The 17971-nt window shown below is 43.7% G+C and overlaps 1 protein-coding gene and 1 long non-coding RNA gene across 3 annotated transcripts in view; one reads left to right on the forward strand and one right to left on the reverse strand.

The window, feature by feature from the left end:
* The window catches only part of LOC106587851 (elongation factor-like GTPase 1), a 96492-nt gene extending 84105 nt beyond the window's left edge, over window positions 1-12387 (forward strand). Inside the window, exons 22-23 of the mRNA XM_082969678.1 lie at window positions 2105-2289; window positions 10864-12387. Coding sequence (XP_082825804.1) covers window positions 2105-2289; window positions 10864-11052 — 374 coding nt within the window. The 3' untranslated portion in view covers window positions 11053-12387. The remainder of the gene's footprint in view (window positions 1-2104; window positions 2290-10863) is intronic.
* The window catches only part of LOC145864259 (uncharacterized), a 72679-nt gene continuing 57360 nt past the window's right edge, over window positions 2653-17971 (reverse strand). For both annotated transcript variants that reach the window (XR_014382855.1, XR_014382854.1), the window contains exon 3: window positions 2653-4487. This is a non-coding gene — a long non-coding RNA (uncharacterized LOC145864259). The remainder of the gene's footprint in view (window positions 4488-17971) is intronic.

The raw sequence follows: 17971 nt of genomic DNA on the forward strand, positions 1-17971 counted from the left end.
TGCCATTGGACTGGTATATTATCCCGTCCCCGGTGTAGGGAACACATTCTAGTGTGATAGGAGCCATTGGACTGGTATATTATCCCGTCCCCGGTGTAGGGAACACATTCTAGTGTGATAGGAGCCATTGGACTGGTATATTATCCCATCCCCGGTGTAGGGAACACATTCTAGTGTGATAGGAGCCATTGGACTGGTATATTATCCCATCCCCGGTGTAGGGAACACATTCTAGTGTGATAGTAGTCATTCGACTGGTATATTATCCCATCCCCGGTGTAGGGAACACATTCTAGTGTGATAGGAGCCATTGGACTGGTATATTATCCCATCCCCGGTGTAGGGAACACATTCTAGTGTGATAGGAGCCATTGGACTGGTATATTATCCCATCCCCGGTGTAGGGAACACATTCTAGTGTGATAGGAGCCATTGGACTGGTATATTATCCCATCCCCGGTGTAGGGAACACATTCTAGTGTGATAGGAGCCATTGGACTGATATATTATCCCATCCCCGGTGTAGGGAACACATTCTAGTGTGATAGGAGCCATTGGACTGTTATATTATCCCATCCCCGGTGTAGGGAACACATTCTAGTGTGATAGGAGCCATTGGACTGGTATATTATCCCATCCCCGGTGTAGGGAACACATTCTAGTGTGATAGGAGCCATTGGACTGGTATATTATCCCATCCCCGGTGTAGGGAACACATTCTAATGTGATAGGAGCCATTGGACTGGTATATTATCCCATCGCCGGTGTAGGGAACACATTCTAGTGTGATAGGAGCCATTGGACGTATATTATCCCATCCCCGGTGTAGGGAACACATTCTAGTGTGATAGGAGCCATTGGACTGGTATATTATCCCATCCCCAGTGTAGGGAACACATTTTAGTGTGATAGGAGTCATTGGACTGGTATATTATCCCATCCCCGGTGTAGGGAACACATTCCTTAACTCGTCCACTGAAACACAGAGAAAAGATTTATGATGGTACAGTATTGGTTGATATTTAAATAGCCATCACTAGCCGGCTACCACCCGGTTACTCAACCCTGCACCTTAGAGGCTGCTGCCCTATATACACTGGCCACTTTAGTAATGGAACACTAGTCACTTTAATCATGTTTACATACTGCTTTACTCATCTCATATGTATATACTGTATTCTATTCTACTGTATTTAGTCAATGCCACTCCGACATTGCTCGTCCTAATATTTATATATTTCTTAACTCTATTCTTTTACTTTAGATGTGTGTATTGTTGTGAATTGTTAGATATTACTGCACTGTTGGAGCTAGAAACGAACATTTCGCTACACCTGCAATACCATCTGCGTGTATGTGACCAATAAAATGTGATTTGACAACCCTCAATATTACTATCTATGCTCTAGAACTATTCTAATATTTGTCTTTGTAGTGTAAGTGATCACCAACTCTTATTTTCTAAGGTTGGTCCAAAATGGCACCCTATTCCCTGTATAGTGCACTACTTTTGGTCATCATTACGATTCAAATGAGCCTTGGCCAACTTCTGTTACGGATAATCAATAAACAGATAATAAACCATATCTAAACAGCACGTTTAGGATCGTTTACAGCCAGCCAAATCAACACCAGAATTAAGTGTGTTATTATGAGCCCATTTCAGAAACAATATGACTTTTTACTCACTTCTGCAACGCTAGCATCCCTTTAAATGGGGCGTTTGTCAAGCTCTTCTAATAACCTGTTGTGAATACCAATGCTATCCGCTCTATATACCCCCACTTAGTTTCATTAGTATCGATGAACGTGATCCATATTTTAATTCCATGATATATATTATAGTAGATGTTGGTTGCGTAACATTTAGTGTAGAAATAGACTTCATCAATACTTTCATTACATCGTGTCCATTATTTAGATCTAATCAATAGTTGGATTAGATCATGCATTTAAATAGATTGTATACATAGTTGGATTAGATTGTGTGTGTGAATCGATGTGGTCAATCATTTGATTAGATTGTATATAGCTGGCCACACTGTATATGTGGCCAGAGTACACGTTAAGCCACTTCTACTAATTATCGTGTGTGTGTGTCCAGGTCGTGTGTACGGGGTCCTGGGGAAGAGGGAGGGCCGAGTGTTACAGGAGGAGATGAAGGAGGGGACGGAGATGTTCATCATCAAGGCCGTCCTTCCTGTGGCCGAGAGCTTCGGATTCGCTGACGAGATACGCAAGAGAACCAGTGGATTGGCTAGTCCACAACTGGTCTTCAGCCACTGGGAGGTGAGGCGCGCACACACATACACCCTGTCGTGTGCAGACACACACACACACAGCAGGCATACAACACACACAGCAGGCATACAACTCACACACACACACACAGACATGCCAGGCTCACTCCATGGGGGGTTGTGAGCTGCAACTCATCAGTCTGAAAACAGGTGTTTGTATTTTTAGCTCTTAATAATTTAATGGTTTTTCATAAATGAAGGAATAAAGGAAATCACAATGCTGAACTAGGATCAGTGTTTATTTCACCCTTGTCTCTAGAACTCATAGCCCTGTTCCCTATTAGTTCCAGTATGAGGTGAATCCTAACTAGTCTCCCATTGACATCAATACATTTACATTTACGTCATTTAGCAGACGCTCTCATCCAGAGCGACTAACAACCACTTTACAATAGTACATCTATATCTTTTTTTTGGGGGGGGGGGGTTTAGAAGGATTACTATATCCTATCCCAGGTATTCCTTAAAGAGGTGAGGTTTCAGGTGTCTCCGGAAGGTGGTGATTGACTCCGCTGTCCTGGCGTCGTGAGGGAGCTTGTTCCACCATTGGGGTGCCAGAGCAGCGAACAGTTTTGACTGGGCTGAGCGGGAACTGTGCTTCCGCAGAGGTAGGGGGGCCAGCAGGCCAGAGGTGGATGAACGCAGTGCCCTTGTTTGGGTGTAGGGCCTGATCAGAGTCGGAAGGTACGGAGGTGCCGTTCCCCTCACAGCTCCGTAGGCAAGCACCATGGTCTTGTAGCAGATGCGAGCTTCTCATGACTTCTCTGACAATCTCTGGCTCATCCTTATTATACCTCTTTTATATACAGACAAAAATCCCACTTCTTTACCATACCACCTTCTGTATACCTTCTTGTTTTGGGGCGGCAGGTAGCCTAGTGCCAGTAACCGAAAGGTTTCTAGATCGAATCCCCGAGCTGACAAGGTAAAAATCTGTCGTTCTGCCCCTGAACAGTCTCTGTCTCTGTCTCTGTTTGTAGGCAGGCCAGTTCATTAGACCTTTTCTGAACTTGTGGACTGTAGACACTGAAACCTCAAACAACTGTCTTTTCAATGTGTGCATCCAAATTGGTACCCTATTCCCTACATAGAGCACTAGTTTGACCTGGGCACCCTATTCCCTACATAGAGCACTAGTTTGACCTGGGCACCCTATTCCCTATATAGAGCACTAGTTTGACCTGGGCACCCTATTCCCTATATAGAGCACTAGTTTTGACCTGGGCACCCTATTCCCTATAAAGAGCACTAGTTTGACCTGGGCACCCTATTCCCTATATAGAGCACTAGTTTGACCTGGGCACCCTATTCCCTACATAGAGCACTAGTTTGACCTGGGCACCCTATTCCCTATATAGAGCACCAGTTTTGACCTGGGCACCCTATTCCCTATAAAGAGCACCAGTTTGACCTGGGCACCCTATTCCCTATATAGAGCACTAGTTTGACCTGGGCACCCTATTCCCTATAAAGAGCACTAGTTTGACCTGGGCACCCTATTCCCTATATAGAGCACTAGTTTGACCTGGGCACCCTATTCCCTATATAGAGCACTAGTTTGACCTGGGCACCCTATTCCCTATAAAGAGCACTAGTTTGACCTGGGCACCCTATTCCCTATATAGAGCACTAGTTTGACCTGGGCACCCTATTCCCTATATAGAGCACTAGTTTGTCCTGGACACCCTATTCCCTATATCAAATCAAATCAAATCAAATTTATTTTTATATAGCCCTTCGTACATCAGCTGATATTCTCAAAGTGCTGTACAGAAACCCAGCCTAAAACCCCAAACAGCAAGCAAAGCATGTGAAAGAAGCACGGTGGCTAGGAAAAACTCCCTAGGAAAAACTCCCTAGAAAGGCCAAAAACCTAGGAAGAAACCTAGAGAGGAACCAGGCTATGAGGGGTGGCCAGTCCTCTTCTGGCTGTGCAGGGTGGATATTAAAACAGAACATGGTCAAAATGTTAAAATGTTAAAATGTTCATAAATGACCAGCATGGTCAAATAATAATAATCATAGTAGTTGTCGAGGGTGCAACAAGCACGTCCGGTGAACAGGTCAGGGTTCCATAGCCGCAGGCAGAACAGTTGAAACTGGAGCAGCAGCACGGCCAGGTGGACTGGGGACAGCAAGGAGTCATCATACCAGGTAGTCCTGAGGCATGGTCCTAGGGCTCAGGTCCTCCGAGAGAAAGACAGAAAGAGAGAAAGAGAGAATTAGAGAGAGCATATTTAAATACACACAGGACACCGGATAAGACAAGAGAAATACTCCAGATGTAACAGACTGACCCTAGCCCCCCGACACAAACTACTGCAGCATAAATACTGGAGGCTGAGACAGGAGGGATCAGAAGACACTGTGGCCCCATCCGATGATACCCCCGGACAGAGCACTATATAGAGCACTAGTTTTGACCTGGGCACCCTATTCCCTATATAGAGCACCAGTTTTGACCTGGGCACCCTATTCCCTATAAAGAGCACTAGTTTGACCTGGGCACCCTATTCCCTATAAAGAGCACTAGTTTGACCTGGGCACCCTATTCCCTATATAGAGCACTAGTTTGACCTGGGCACCCTATTCCCTATATAGAGCACCAGGTTTGACCTGGACACCCTATTCCCTATATAGAGCACTAGTTTTGACCTGGGCACCCTATTCCCTATATAGAGCACCAGTTTTGACCTGGGCACCCTATTCCCTATAAAGAGCACCAGTTTGACCTGGGCACCCTATTCCCTATATAGAGCACTAGTTTTGACCTGGGCACCCTATTCCCTATAAAGAGCACTAGTTTGACCTGGGCACCCTATTCCCTATATAGAGCACTAGTTTGACCTGGGCACCCTATTCCCTATATAGAGCACTAGTTTGTCCTGGACACCCTATTCCCTATATAGAGCACTAGTTTGACCTGGGCACCCTATTCCCTATATAGAGCACTAGTTTGACCTGGGCACCCTATTCCCTATAAAGAGCACTAGTTTGACCTGGGCACCCTATTCCCTATATAGAGCACTAGTTTGACCTGGGCACCCTATTCCCTATATAGAGCACTAGTTTGTCCTGGACACCCTATTCCCTATATAGAGCACTAGTTTTGACCTGGGCACCCTATTCCCTATATAGAGCACCAGTTTTGACCTGGGCACCCTATTCCCTATAAAGAGCACTAGTTTGACCTGGGCACCCTATTCCCTATAAAGAGCACTAGTTTGACCTGGGCACCCTATTCCCTATATAGAGCACCAGGTTTGACCTGGACACCCTATTCCCTATATAGAGCACTAGTTTTGACCTGGGCACCCTATTCCCTATATAGAGCACCAGTTTTGACCTGGGCACCCTATTCCCTATATAGAGCACTAGTTTGACCTGGGCACCCTATTCCCTATATAGAGCACTAGTTTGACCTGGGCACCCTATTCCCTATATAGGGCACTAGTTTTGACCTTGGCACCCTATTCCCTAGGGCGGCAGGGTAGCCTAGTGGTTAGAGCGTTGGACTAGTAACCGAAAGGTTGCAAGTTTGAATCCCCGAGCTGACAAGGTACAAATCTCTCGTTCTGCCCCTGAACAAGGCAGTTAACCCACTGTTCCTAGGCCGTCATTGAAAATAAGAATTTGTTCTTAATTGACTTGCCTGGTTAAATAAAGGTTAAATATAAAATAAATATAGAGCACTAGTTTTGACCTGGGCATCCTATTCCCAATATAGTACAATACTTTTGTCCAGGTAACTCTATTCTCTAATCCCTATATAGAGCACTACTTTTGACCAGAGCCCTTGCTAAAAGTAGTTTTGGGAGGCCTGAATCTGAGGTGCCCTTTCAATAAGCAACTGAACTGGCCTGGAGGTTTTTAGCACCCATATTTACATTTTTATTCAAATATCTGTGTCTGTCTTCAGTTATGTGTGAGCTCGTTGGCCACGCACACCAGTGTTTGGTGTTGAAATGAGAACGAATAAGCAGAACCCCATACCTACTGTAAAATATGGTGGTGGATCTTTGATGTTATAGGGATATTCTTCTTGCACTGGTCCTGGGGCCCTTGTTAAGGTCAACGGCATCATGAACTTTACCTAGTACCAGGACATTTTAGCCCAAAATCTGGTTGCCTCTGCCAGGAGGCTAAAACTTGGCCGCAAGTGGATCTTCCAGCAAGACAATAACCCCAAGCAGAAAATCAAAGTCCATGAAGAAATGGTCCATTGGCCCCAAAATCAACATTTTGCAATGGCCATCAGTTGCCTGACTTTAACCCCATTTAAAAAGCAGTGGTTTGAATTGAAGAGGACAGTCCATAAGCGCAGATGAAGGATATCAAGGATCTGGAAGGATTCTGTATGGAGGAATGGTCTAAGATCCCTCCCAATGTGTTCTCCAACTCCTCAAACATTTTAGAAATGGGCTCAGGGTCGTTATCCTCAGAAGGTGAGGTATTGAAAACAGGGTCTCTTTCTTTGACCTTTGGTATTAGTATAAAATAATATCATTTTACAATAATTGTTTTGCAAAAAAAGCCAGTGGATGGTTACTCAATACCTTGAAAAATAGTTATTTTGAGTTCTTCAATAAATGTGAATATTTGTAGCTACTTTTAAGTCAATACCTGCAGTCAACTTGTGCAATACGTTAGGAGATAAAGCAGATTGCGTTCTTCATTTCACCTGTCACATTATTTTACAGTTCCTAGAACAGTTGAGCCAGTCACGTGTTCGTTGTAAAGAGCGAAACAAGAGAAAGCGGAGCTGCTGAGTCCATAGCCTTCTATATCTATCAGAGTCTCTGTTGTGTGGCAGACATGAGGTGATGAAGTTACACTTGTATTCATTCACTACTAAATGTTTGCCATCAGATATATTATAACTGCTTTCTACCGTGTTTTAGAAGTCTGAGAGCTCTGTTATCGGAGTTCTGTACGGCTGCCATTTTTCCCCCTGTGCTTCCTACTAGTGGTTTTTCCATCCTCCATTCTTCTCCTCTCTGCTCCGTGTACACATTATGCTTTTCCTTCAGAAAAACATGCATCATAACATTTGGTTCATTTGCACAATTTCTCTCGTTCACATACGCTTGTAAATGTCCACATTCACCGAAAATGACATTCGGTAACTACTAGCTATACTTGTATAACTTTATGAGCTGGATTTGCTTGTCTTTGCAATTAGTTTGTTCATTTTTGCTTGTTAGCATTTACCTAACAAGGTATATGTGATTTCGCTATTACTTGTGCTAATTTTGTTAGCATTCCAATGGGCTTTTTGTTTTTAGCGCCCCTTTGTGTGCTATGCCGGTAATTACGTAAATCCCAGGATGGCAGAAGAACAGTATGACATTTTGAAAATCTGGGTACCTCTCAAGCCTAATACAATGTACTGTAGTTTTATAATTTATTTTATACAGTCATTTTTGCTCATCTTTATCAAGGGGGTCAATCATTTCAGAACCCACTATATCTATGTGATGGGTGTGTGTATTACGTGTTTCTTATTTGGTGTGTGTGAGTGAGTGTGTGTGTGTGCGCTCCTGTCTGTCTGGGGGTTTAAGTGGTAATTGTTCAAGGTCGGCTAATTTAATTGGCCGAGAGCTCCGCCCGGTGTCTCTCTCTCTCACACACACACACACACACACACACACACACACACACACACACACACACACACACACACACACACACACAAGCCTAGTGAACAGCTTTACGGTCTGACCTGATGTCACACTGCCAGGCAGAAGAGACACCACACACACACACACTGCTTTTATTTGTTATTATTATCTATATTATTATCATTATTATCTATATTATTATTTTTATTATAAATGCTGTTGGGAAAGAGCTCTCAAGGTAAGAATGTTACTGTATTGTTTTACACCTGTTGTATCCTCGGCACATGGCGAATAAACATTGAAACTAGATGCGACACACACGCTATGCAAATTCATTACAACACACAGCATGTCACTCAGTATTAGATTCCCCAGTTGCTCCACACACCCACCCCCTACCAGCACATTGTTGTCAGCCTTTGTGTGTGTGCTTCATTAAAACAGGTCTGTCCAGTTTAATTTACGTTACTCTGTCATTATCTGCAGCAGTTAGATAGATTGTTACTCCATAGACAGTCATGACAACATAGATAGTTACTCCATAGACAGTCATGAGAACATAGATAGTTACTCCATAGACAGTCATGACAACATAGATAGTTACTCCATAGACAATCATGACAACATAGATAGTTACTCCATAGACAATCATGACAACATAGATAGTTACTCCATAGACAATCATGACAACATAGATAGTTACTCCATAGACAATCATGACAACATAGATAGTTACTCTATAGACAATCATGACAACATAGATAGTTACTCCATAGACAGTCATGACAACATGGATGGTTACTCCATAGACAGTCATGACAACATGGATGGTTACTCCATAGACAGTCATGACAACATAGATAGTTACTCCATAGACAGTCATGACAACATAGATAGTTACTCCATAGACAATCATGACAACATGGATGGTTACTCCATAGACAATCATGACAACATGAATGATTACTCTAGACAATCATGACAACATAGATAGTTACTCTATAGACAATCATGACAACATAGATAGTTACTCCATAGACAGTCATGACAACATGGATGGTTACTCCATAGACAATCGTGACAACATGGATGGTTACTCCATAGACAATCGTGACAACATGGATGGTTACTCCATAGACAATCGTGACAACATGGATGGTTACTCCATAGACAATCGTGACAACATGGATGGTTACTCCATAGACAGTCATGACAACATGGATGGTTACTCCATAGACAGTCATGACAACATGGATGGTTACTCCATAGACAGTCATGACAACATAGATAGTTACTCCATAGACAGTCATGACAACATAGATAGTTACTCCATAGACAGTCATGACAACATAGATAGTTACTCCATAGACAGTCATGACAACATAGATAGTTACTCCATAGACAATGACAATGGGGTTTTAGTAGACTCCACCTTGCTTCTATCTGAATCTATTCTATACATCTAGTCTATTTAAATTAGATGCAAGCTACTGTTAGCATTGAGTTTATCATTGATTTGCTATGGACTTCATATTTATTTCACATATGAATAGTGTTTAGTGACAGAGAGAGAGCTCTTCTGTGAGTGTTGTATTGTTGTGTTAGCTATGTGTGTAATGTTATGGACTTACATTAGATTAGCATGAGAAAGAGGTTGTGACAAGAACTTTTTTCCTCCCATTGTGTTGTAGTTCAGGGACTAGCGTGTGTGTGTTTGTGTTCATTCAGGCTAATGTAGGTGAGGCCCACTGACACGCTTCATGGAGCGCGGTGACAAAAGCTCACTCACTCACTCACTCACTCACAAACACACACACAGCAGTGAGACAAAGGCCCCTGTAAAGATAAGTAACCGAAGGGATGCACACAGCAGGGGCCGCAGATAGCAGATTAAATCAAAGACCTGTGTGTGTCTTTGCTTGTGTGTGCTCGTGCGTACTAGTGTGTTCGTGGGTTTCAGCCCCCCTGTTGGTACAGTCCCCCCGTTACAGTTAGAGCTGAGAACCCGCCACTCTAACCCTGCACACGCACACACACAATGAAACACACACCCATTCGCCCTACTGGACCCAATTGTGCTGAAATATATGTTACTCACGTGGTTCCCCTGTGTGCGTGTGCGGTGTGTGTGTGTGTGTGTGTGTGTGCGTGTGTGTGTGTGTGTGTGTGCACGTGCGTGCGTGCAACCTCGTAATCTGTCTGGTGTTCTTCCTCCTCTACCATCTGTTGCCTGCAACCAGAGTCTGTCACTCGGGGCCCCTAACGGCCAGGTGCAGGGGCCCACGAAACACACTGGTACAGTAATTGTGGCATGGTGTGTGTGTGAAGCAGCAGAAGGCATTGCCTCATCTCCTCAGCAGGTTGCACATAGCCAGGCCCTCCTCAACAAACACACACAGTCTCTCCTCTAGAACACAGTGACACAGTGTTGATCTGGATGTCTGTGTGACTGACTGCTTTGGAAGAACACATGTATCTCTATAACCTCCCCTACTGTCAGAGCCTGATAGAGGGGGAGGGGGGTGGAGAGAGCCAGGTAGGGAGCTAGAGGGGGAGGTAGAGAGAGCGACAGGGAGCAGCTGAGTTGGATAACAGTAGTCATGTTCCCTTCCTTGTCTGCCACCACTGCTGAGCAAAGCTTAGCCAAGACCGGGTTCTTTGTCATGTGGGGTAGATTCCAGTGTCCGCTCCACAAAGTGTCTCAGCGTAGGAGTGCTGATCTAGGATCTGTTTAGCCTTTTCAGTCATAAAGAATAAGATAATATGGACAGGGTTGACCTGACTGAGATGTTTTGGGGATACAGGTCCTGATCTTTGTATCTATAGTCCATTTAATGAAGCATTATCCTGCTCAGTGGTGGACTTCAAACTAAATCTGTCTGTATGTATAAACTAAATCACTCTCTCTCTGTGTCTCTGTCTGTCTCTGTGTGTGTCTCAAGGTGATCTCCAGTGATCCGTCCTGGGTTCCTACCACAGAAGAGGAGTACCTCCACTTTGGAGAGAAGGCTGATTCCGCCAATCAGGCTCTGAAATACATGAACGCTGTTCGCCGGCGTAAAGGACTGTACGTGGAGGAGAAGATAGTGGAGCACGGCGAGAAACAGAGAACACTGAGCAAGAACAAATAGGCCCGTGTGTGTGTTTCCTGATTGACTCCTACCAACACACACCCGAGACAGACATCATTAAGAGCATCCAGGGTATACTGTCCCCCATCGCTCCACCATCATCACCCCCTCTAACTGTCACTGTCCCCCATCGCTCCACCATCATCACCCCCTCTAACTGTCACTGTCCCCCATCGCTCCACCATCATCACCCCCTCTAACTGTCAGTGTCCCCCATCGCTCCACCATCATCACCCCCTCTAACTGTCACTGTCCCCCATCGCTCCACCATCATCACCCCCTCTAACTGTCACTGTCCCCCATCGCTCCACCATCATCACCCCCTCTAACTGTCACTGTCCCCCATCGCTCCACCATCATCACCCCCTCTAACTGTCACTGTCCCCCATCGCTCCACCATCATCACCCCCTCTAACTGTCACTGTCCCCCATCGCTCCACCATCATCACCCCCCCTAACTGTCACTGTCCCCCATCGCTCCACCATCATCACCCCCTCTAACTGTCACTGTCCCCCATCGCTCCACCATCATCACCCCCTCTAACTGTCACTGTCCCCCATCGCTCCACCATCATCACCCCCTCTAACTGTCACTGTCCCCCATCGCTCCACCATCATCACCCCCTCTAACTGTCACTGTCCCCCATCGCTCCACCATCATCACCCCCTCTAACTGTCACTGTCCCCCATCGCTCCACCATCATCACCCCCTCTAACTGTCACTGTCCCCCATCGCTCCACCATCATCACCCCCTCTAACTGTCACTGTCCCCCATCGCTCCACCATCATCACCCCCTCTAACTGTCACTGTCCCCCATCGCTCCACCATCATCACCCCCTCTAACTGTCACTCAAAATGAGCCACTGATGCTTTTATATTACGGAGCAGTTTTGCTGAAATCCTCTTTAGAAAATGTTTTTTTTTAGTCCAGAACTAGACTTAATCTGTGTCTAGGAAACCGGCCCAATGGGTTTTAATAGCTGGACATGCAGCTGTGTCTTTACCCAGGAGAATCCCTTTCAGCTATGCATAATTGACGAGTGTTCCTGTTCAGATCCAGTTTTGCTGTTAAGTGAAGTGGCTTGAATTAATTTCTGCTCTCAACCTAATTGAATTGCAGTACCCAGCCCCCTGTAGAGCGGCATTTCATTTGGAAAAACAGAAATATGATGCAAAGTGGGATTGTACGTTTTTTAATTATTTGGGGACAGCGCTAGCGAGCTCTAGCCTTGTTGATATGCTATGTTGAGAGCTCTGGGTAAGGTATCTGTGTACAAGACATAAAGCAAAATGTGCAGTATTTACCAGAAAGCAATAAAGGAAGAAAATTGTGTGTTTTTTGTTTCATTAATCAGGAGTGATATGTGTGTGGGTCATTCTTGAGATGTGGTCGCATTTGGACATGGCATTTTGGAAAATAATTACTTAATGTTTCTAGATTGAATTTAATTTAAATGTATTTGGGTACATCTTCCCATTCTTAATCAAATAATGTGGCAGCTTAATGACGTTAAATATTTGTTACCATTATGATAACATGCCAGCAGTAGGAATAGCAACACAAAGGGCGGTAACTTGAGGATTTTACAAGATGGGGCCACAGATGTTCATTAACCCTTTTTAAAATAATTTACTAAAGTGATATAATTAATCATTTTGCTCACAATTTCCCTTAATTTACATTGAGTAATACCAATAACACTTTTTATTCAGACACACCAAATTAATAATGGAATCCTCAAATGTATCATTTTTGCAGATTAGAGGGTGTGTGTGTTCCCCTAAGACAATTATGAGACAGTTCGACATCACTGGGAAACTCCTTGCACTTCAATCAATGTACTAGAACAAATGTCTAGAATTGCTCTACAAGTTCTCCCTCTTCCTTCCCCTATTTCTACACTCCTCTCATAGACTTGTTCCCATTGTGTTGTCTGACCCCTCTCCTTCCCGCGCACACATCTCCCCTTTTTCCTCCCCTCCCCCACTACTTCCCCTCTCCCTGGGGTTGAGGAAGAAAGATCTCTTTCTCCACCAAGAAAACAAAGGAGATCAATGGTTTTATGTGTGTGTGCACACACGTGTAAAGTAACAGGAGACAGCACAAAATAGTTAAAACACACTGTCCCATGGCTGAGCTTGATTGTAATGGGTTGAATGATTGTGAGCTAGTATGTCCATCTATTGGTCGTTACACCAGGAAAGGGCTTCCTGGGGTGAAAAAGACGTTTTAAGATTCAAGTTGGCACGGGGTGCATCTCGATAGTCTAAAGTAGCCTCCTCTGCTTGTTTCCCTCCATCTGGACTGTTCAGCAAATTGACCAAAGCAATATGGAAGATGCCTTCCAGGACTTTGGTTTCACCTGACAAGTTCTTTCACATCAGTTCACATGACGGGAAGAAAATTGTGGCCATTCAATCTATTTTGTCTTGCGTATAACATGTATTTTTGTGATGGTGCAGCTATGATGTCCATATACAAATTTGTCCTTGTGGACCGTAACATCTATCTTGTCTTCCCATATCATTTAAATGGGTAGTTTACCCAGAAACCACATTTGCCCACTTTTCCTATTCTTGTAGATACTATACTTTAGATATGCTGATATCTTGAATTACTTCCTGAAGACCACGATTACTCTTCAAAAAAACATAATCATTGGTCAGGATAGTTGAGCTTGGCTTCTCTTCCAGGCCTTCAATTCTCACAAGTGTTATTCTTTCTTCAAACGCGCCTCACTTGGAAGCTAGGGAACGACGTTGCCAGTGCCACAAAGCATCTTCCCAGTGAGCACAGGATGTTAAAAAGAGTGGGCCGAGAGGACGGGGAGAGTAGAGAGAGTGAGCGGGAGGGAAAGACGGTAGACATGCATGCTGCTTGCCAGAGCTGTCACAACACAGTGAATGTATCCCTCGCCTTCTAGGAAGTTCCAACCACTGTAGACAGTGGTGAAAATTGTAATCCACAGACATATGTTTAAATAACATGAATCACAAACCAAGCGGTTATGAACAAGAATATCAAATGGTCCAACCTTTGTACATAATTGTAGAACCTTAGTGTGGATGTTTTTCTATGTGACCATGAGCCATTTTCTCAGGTGATGTTTGTTTAAAAGTTAGTGATCCATTTTAGAATCCTGCTGTGAAGCAGCATTCGGGAAAGTATTCAGACCTCTTGACATTTTCCACATTTTTGTTACATTACAGCCTGATTCTAAAATGGATTAAATTGTTTTAAGGCACACACCTGTCTATATAAGGTCCCACATTTGGCAGTGCATGTCAGAGCAAAAACCAAGCCATGAGGTCGAAGGAATTGTCTGTAGAGCTCCTAGTCAGGATTGTGTCGAGGCACAGATCTGGGGAAGGGAACCAAAACATTTCTGTAGCATTGAATATCCCCAACAACACATCATGCTTAAATGGAAGAAGTTTGGAACCACCAAGACTCTTCCTAGAGCTGAGCAATCTGAGCAATCCGGGGAGAAGGGCCTTGGTCAGGGAGGTGACAAAGAACTCGATGGTCACTCTGACAGAGAATGACAACCATCTCTGCAGCACTCCACCAATCAGGCCTTTACGGTAGAGTGGCCAGACGGAAGCCACTCCTCAGTAAAAGGCACATGACAACCCGCTTGGAGTTTGCCAAAAGGGACCAAAAGACTCTCAGACCACGAGAAACAAGATTCTCTGGTCTGATGAAACCAAGATTGGACTCTTTGGCCTGTATGTAAAGCGTCACGTCTGGAGGAACCCTGGCACCATCCCTACGGTGAAGCATGGTGGTGGCAGCATCATGCTGTGGGGATGTTTTTCAGCGGCAGGGACTGGGAGACTAGTCAGGATGGAGCAAAGCTGTACGGAGCAAAGTACAGAGAGATCCTTGATGAAAATCTGCTCCAGAGCTCTCAGGACCTCAGACTGGGGTGAAGGTTCTCCTTCCAACAGGACAACAACCCTAAGCACACAGCCAAGAGAATGCAGGAGTGGCTTTAGGACAAGTCTCTGTCCTTGAGTGGCCCAGCCAGAGCCCGGACTTGAACCCGATCAAACATCTCTGGAGAGACCTGAAAATGGCGTGCAGCAACGCTCCCCATCCAAACTGACAGAGCTTGAGAGGATCTGCAGAGCGGAATGGGAGAAACTCCCCAAATACAGGTGTGCCAAGCTTGTAGCATCATATCCAAGAAGACTCGAGTCTGTAATGGCTGCCAAAGGTGCTTCAACAAAGTACTGAGTAAAGGTTCTGAATACTTATGTAAATGTGATATTTCTGGGTTTCACTTTTTTTTTCTGCAAACCTGTTTTTGGTTTCTCATTATGGGGTATTGTGTGTAGATTGATGAGGGGAGAGAAAAAAACTATTCAATACATTTTAGAATAAGGCTGTAACAACAAAATATGGAAAAAACCTACTCATTCAAGGATTTTTCTTTATTTCTACTATTTTCTACATTGTAGAATAATAGTGAAGATATCAAATCTATTAAATAACACATATGGAATCATGTAGGAACAAAAAAAGTGTTTAACAAATCAAAATATATTCTATATTTGAGATTCTTTAAAGTAGCCACCCTTTGCCTTGATTTCAGCTTTGCACACTCTTGGCATTCTCTCAACCAGCTTCATGAGGTAGTCACCTGGAATGCATTTGAATTAGCAGATGTGCCTTGTTAAAAGTTAATTTGTGGAATTTCTTTCCTTCTTAATGTGTTTGAGCCAATCAGTTGTGTTGTGACAAGGTAGGGGTGGTATACAAAAGATAGCCCTATTTGGTAAGAGACCAAGTCCATATTATTGGAAATACAGCTCAAATAAGCAAAGAGAAATGACAGTCCATCATTACTTTAAGACATGAAGGTCAGTCAATCCAGAAAAGGTCAAAAACTTTGAAAGTGCAGTCGCAAAAACCATCAAGTGGTATGATGAAACTGGCTCTCATGAGAACCGCCACAGGAAAGGAAGACACAGAATTACCTCTGCTGCAGAGGATAAGTTCATTAGAGTTACCAGCCTCAGAAATTGCAGCCCAAATAAATGCTTCACAGAGTTCAAGTAACAGACACATCTCAACATCAACTGTTCAGAGGAGACTGTGTGAATCAGGCCTTCATGGTCAAATTGCTGCAAAGAAACCATTACTTAAGGACACCAATAATAAGATAGACTTGCTTGGGCAAAGAAACAGGATCAGTAAATCAAATGAAAGTGTATTTGTCACGTGCGCCGAATACAACAGGTGTAGACCTTACAGTGAAATGCTTACTTACAGGCTCTAACCAATAGTGCAAAAAAGGTATTAGGTGAACAATAGGTAAGTAAAGAAATAGAACGACAGTAAAAAGACAGGCTATATACAGTAGCGAGGCTATAAAAGTAGTGAGGCTACATACAGACACGGGTTAGTCAGGCTGATTGAGGTAGTATGTACAAGTAGATATGGTTAAAGTGACTATGCATATATGATGAACAGAGAGTAGCAGTAGCTACTTGGTGGGTGGGACACAATGCAGATAGCCCGGTTAGCCAATGTGCGGGAGCACTGGTTCGGTCGGCCCAATTGAGGTACTATGTACATCAATGTATAGTTAAAGTAACTATGCATTTATGTTAAACAGAGAGTAGCAGCAGCATAAAAAGAGGGGTTGGGGGGGCACACAATGCAAATAGTCCGGGTAGCCATTTGATTACCTGTTCAGGAGTCTTATGGCTTGGGGGTAAAAACTGTTCAGAAGCCTTTTTGTCCAAGACTTGGCACTCCGGTACCGCTTGCCATGCGGTAGTAGAGAGAACAGTCTAGGACTGGGGTGGCTGGGGTCTTTGACAATTTCTAGGGCCTTCCTCTGACACCGCCTGGTGTAGAGGTCTTGGATGGCTGGCAGCTTAGCCCCAGTGATGTACTGGGGCTAGACATTAGACATTAGACCGGTGGAAATCTGTCCTTTGGTCTGATGAGTCCAAATTTGAGATTTTTGGTTCCAACCGCCGTGTCTTTGTGAGACGCAGAGTAGGTGAACAGATGATCTCCGCATGTGTGGTTCCCACCGTGAAGAATGGAGGAGGAGGTGTGATGGTGTGGGGGTGATTTGCTGATGACACTGTCTGTGATTTATTTAGAATTAAAGGCACACTTAACCAGTGTCGTGTCTTTGGGGTACCATTAAACTGAAGACATGTTTATCAATTAACTCCCTGTAATTATTATCAGGCGATTAAAGTGATTAATCGTTTAATTGTAATTAACTAGGAGATCGGGGCACCAAGGAAAATATTCAGATTACAAAGTTATAATTTTCCTAATATAACTTTCCTATATTATAACATTATATATTATATTCTATTATAGTATAGGCCGATTATCTTCTGGTTTAAATGGTGTATTTTACCTCACGTCCAGTCACATTCCAAACGTCGTAAATTGTTGTATCTGCACAAACCCAGCCTTTACTAAGAGTCATCCATACATCAATTGTCTTAAAATCATTTATTTACTAAACTAAGTAATTCACAGAAAGCATACAAACAGTAATTATCATCACAAAGAATTGGTAGAGTAATGTGGCCTAGTGGCTAACAGGCATGGCTGGTGTCTTGTTCAACAATGGGTCATAAAAGTTCAGCTGAGGAGGGACACAGAGTTCATTAATATTAACAATTGACATGCTAATCCTTTGCACATGAACGCTCACTCATTTGGGAACAATTGCAATCAATATATATTTACGCTCAGTGTGTCGTCGGGATCCTTGTTGGAGCGTCGTTCTGTTGGAGAGTTTTGTCCGCGCTCTCTCTCTCTCTCTCTCTCTCGGTTAGAATGGATCTTTCAAAGCGACATTCATTAATGTCGTTATAGAATGGATGTTTCGTTGGTCTTCGCGTTCAATTATATAATTTCTAGCTGCAGACTATTA

Source organism: Salmo salar, chromosome 26 (assembly GCF_965601325.2).
Source record: "Salmo salar chromosome 26, fSalSal1, whole genome shotgun sequence".
Classification (NCBI taxonomy): domain Eukaryota; kingdom Metazoa; phylum Chordata; class Actinopteri; order Salmoniformes; family Salmonidae; genus Salmo; species Salmo salar.